General features: G+C 38.2%; 1 protein-coding gene across 2 annotated transcripts in view; it reads right to left on the bottom strand.

The window, feature by feature from the left end:
* LOC106530744 (MOB-like protein phocein) overlaps nucleotides 1-3,349 on the bottom strand; it is a 19,986-nt gene that overhangs the window by 5,360 nt on the left and 11,277 nt on the right. For both annotated transcript variants that reach the window (XM_014026437.1, XM_014026435.1), the window contains 4 exons: nucleotides 2,736-2,836; nucleotides 769-811; nucleotides 549-635; nucleotides 387-466 (listed from right to left, as the gene is read on the bottom strand). In XM_014026437.1, coding sequence (XP_013881891.1) covers nucleotides 387-466; nucleotides 549-635; nucleotides 769-811; nucleotides 2,736-2,836 — 311 coding nt within the window. The remainder of the gene's footprint in view (nucleotides 1-386; nucleotides 467-548; nucleotides 636-768; nucleotides 812-2,735; nucleotides 2,837-3,349) is intronic.

Raw genomic sequence — 3,349 nt, 5'->3', positions numbered from 1 at the left:
CATTGGTAATGTCTGACTGGGCCTCGTGCCACTTTATGTTCAACAAACTGGGCCCCGAGGTCAAAAAGGTTCAGAACCCCTGGTTTAGAATACCAATTCAAACCTTTAAGACCTAACCAAATGGACACACTGCACAATAGAGAGGAGCTGGAATGTGTCCTACTTCACCCTTTAAAGCTGGCTGTTACAGAGCTATAATACAGCTGTTCTGTATCTGTGTGGTAGTATCAACAAAAGCCTGGGTTTGTCAGTAAACTAGAAAGTCTCCAATAAAGGTCTACTGAGAAGTGCATGTGATTATAGAAATTATCCTCAAAAATCAACTACAGCAAATTAAAAGACAGGAGCAGTGAAACTGAGCATAAATTTTCAATCTGTGAACTGACCTGCTGGGAAAGTATTTGTTGCTATTGAGAAGACAGGCAGCTCCGTCCAGCGTGTGCCTGGTGTAATCGATGGCAGGGCACTATGGAAGCAGCAACACACACACCCGTCAATGTCAGACACTTTTCCACACACCGTTAGAATAGATTTGGGGCTGAACTCACCTCTTTGGGTGTCTTGTGGGCAGCACATAAAAAGATCCACTGTTCTGTGGCCGTCATCTGAGTGCAGGTGTCAGGATGACACTCGCTCTACAGGTGAAACAACAAACACTTTAAATAGATCTTCAATATACTGTATTATGTCACTTTCTGGTTTGTTAATATTTTTTCACTTTTTTTATTTATTTATTTTTTGCATCTCCAAAAAAAGAAAATGAGTCACCTGCAGTTTTACAGCAAGTCCATTMAGCTCCAAACAGAACTGCCTGCAGAACAAATAAGACAAAAATCAGACCATCCCTTCCTTCTTCTCTAAACCTCAACTGGACCTCCTCAACGACCTCCTCCCTACGTTCCACCCYGACACTTTTGTACAGGAAAGCTGAGCACATCTGGGACAATACAAAAGGGCAACAACTTGGCTGAAAAATGGCAAAATAATGTCGTCCCATACAGAAAGAAAAAGCTGAACAAATTTAAAAATATATCTCAGAGAGACACRCACTCAAAATAATCTTACTGTAACCGAACAGCAACATGAATCATAGTTTTAACTTTTCATTTAAAGAACACGTTATTATTCATGTCTATTTTATACATTTAAATCCGCGAGGTTGTAGATTTTCACCTTTCAAACGTAGCCTGTGGTGGTATTATTTGCTTACTGGGTAAATTTATCTGGAGATAAAATTAGGTTTGTAAAAGTTTAAAATAAAAAAAAACTTGTCTGCAAATTCTTAGAGTCAACAAAGCTGGCAGTCTCTCATCGTCTCTATTAGATAGTTTTTAGTGAATGAAATAAACTGAAAATTTTTTTAAAAGTTTTTTTATATTACATAAATAAATTCAATAAACAAAAATTAAAAATCAGAAACAAATATAAATCCTTCTCCCAAATCCTTGTTTTCATTTTGAAACTGGCTTTTATTTTGAAGAGGACGGAGTATTTATGTTCACAGCGTTTGAAGTCGTTCTGACAAACAAGTCTGTCCACCAATGAGCAGGTTAGTGGCAGATTTAGGAGTCCCTGTCCTATTAGCCAAAGAAAAATACAAAGATTGATACAGAACGAAACATTTGTAACAAAACAGGCTTCCAAGAGTTTCAAAACAGTGAGCTTAGTTTCTGATAAACAGAGTACTGCATTTAATGATTTTAAATTAAAACCACCTGGATCAAACAAACAKGCAGAGATTCCTTAAGTTGGAAACATTACTCGCTCCGAACTGCCGACGTCGGCATGGGTTGTCAAAGTTTAATGACGAAAATTACGTCACCGGGCTTCAACGTCATGTCGACAGCCCCTTTTGGCACAAGCCCCCGGCAGAAATTTTGACCCCCTCCCGTGTCGACGGTAATGTGTGATTGGTATGAACTGAAAGTGCTCGGACGGACACAGCTGAAGAAAAAAAACTCGCTTCTGACTAGAGCAGACTGTTTTGAKCAGTTTTAAAGATAGACAAACAGAGAAAAACTCATGCGTTTGTGCTGACAGCGCTATGCGCTGCATTTACTTCAACCACTCGGTAAAAGAAAAAAGGAAAAAAAAAATCCAACTCGCTCCCCAAGCCGACCAGGAAGCAGAGTTTTATGAAAGATGGTCAAACCGTGAAAAACTCACGAATGGAGATAAACAGACATAACAGATAAACAGGCACGGAGGAATCTGAAACTGTGGAGCTTTTTTAACCAGGACAGATGTGGATAAAACACAACTCTGAACAGGAGGAACACAAAGACCAAAGATAAACGAATGGATCAAACTGTTGAGCAAGAACCTGGCAATAGAAAAACTGACTCATAAAGCTAAAGGGAAGCTTGAAGACTTTAAAGATGTTGGGTTATCCTTCATACATCTTGTTAAACTCAGTAACATGTAAACTAAATTTTCTTTTGTGCTGACAAAGTGAGCTCTGGGTTTTTGGGGTGGGGGAGGGATTGCAGGGTATGTTTGTTTTATTTTTAGTTTTTTTATATCTGAAAAACAGAAAAATTCTAATAAGAATATTTCTAAAAAAGAGAAAGAAATGAGTGCAGACAGAAATGAATTACTAATTTCTATTTTTGAATCAAAGGATGCAGAACATGTCATAATATCAATTGCACCTTTCAGAAACTGTGTGCATAAACAAAGCTGATGTTTAAGACCGGTCTGCAGGCACAAAACAAACAGGACAAAGACTACTTCACCTGAGGTGCTCATACTTCCACACTCCCTCATCCTGACCCTCTGGAGGCTCAAGGATCTTGTCAATGTTGGAGCAATCTGATCGAATATTCTGCTGAATATACTGAAAAAACAACACACAACACATTATTACACAGATACATCTACCTGCAGTGGCTACACAAAAATTACATATTCAACCACAATGTTGTTGCCGTGTTTTAAAGTTAAGTGGGTTTACAACGTTTTTTGTTTATGAGAAAAGACGCTGTAAAATAAGCAGCTGAGAGAGTACCATATCAAGCCTGATTTTGCTCATCTTTTTCTTCTCTACTACTTGAAAACAGAACAAAACTGTTATTTTGGTCTATTTTACATCATTGCTTCTCTCCTCTGAGGTCTGAGGACAGTTTTCCCCAAGCACGCTGCTGTTCATTATGGTCTCCTCTGACCCAACATTATTCTATAACTCTTGTGTTTTTCCACAAGCAAATTTTATTCCTGTTCAGTCTTGCTTGAATTAACTTATTTTGAAATACAAAATTTACCTCGCTACCTGACAAACACTACAGTGGGGAAAGTAAGTATTTAGTCAGTCACCAATTGTGCAAGTTCTCCCACTTAAAAAGATGAGAGA

Source organism: Austrofundulus limnaeus, unplaced genomic scaffold (assembly GCF_001266775.1).
Source record: "Austrofundulus limnaeus strain Quisiro unplaced genomic scaffold, Austrofundulus_limnaeus-1.0 Scaffold554, whole genome shotgun sequence".
NCBI lineage: Eukaryota > Metazoa > Chordata > Actinopteri > Cyprinodontiformes > Rivulidae > Austrofundulus > Austrofundulus limnaeus.
Note: the sequence above shows the minus strand (reverse complement) of the source record. Positions and strands in the feature narration are given on the sequence as shown.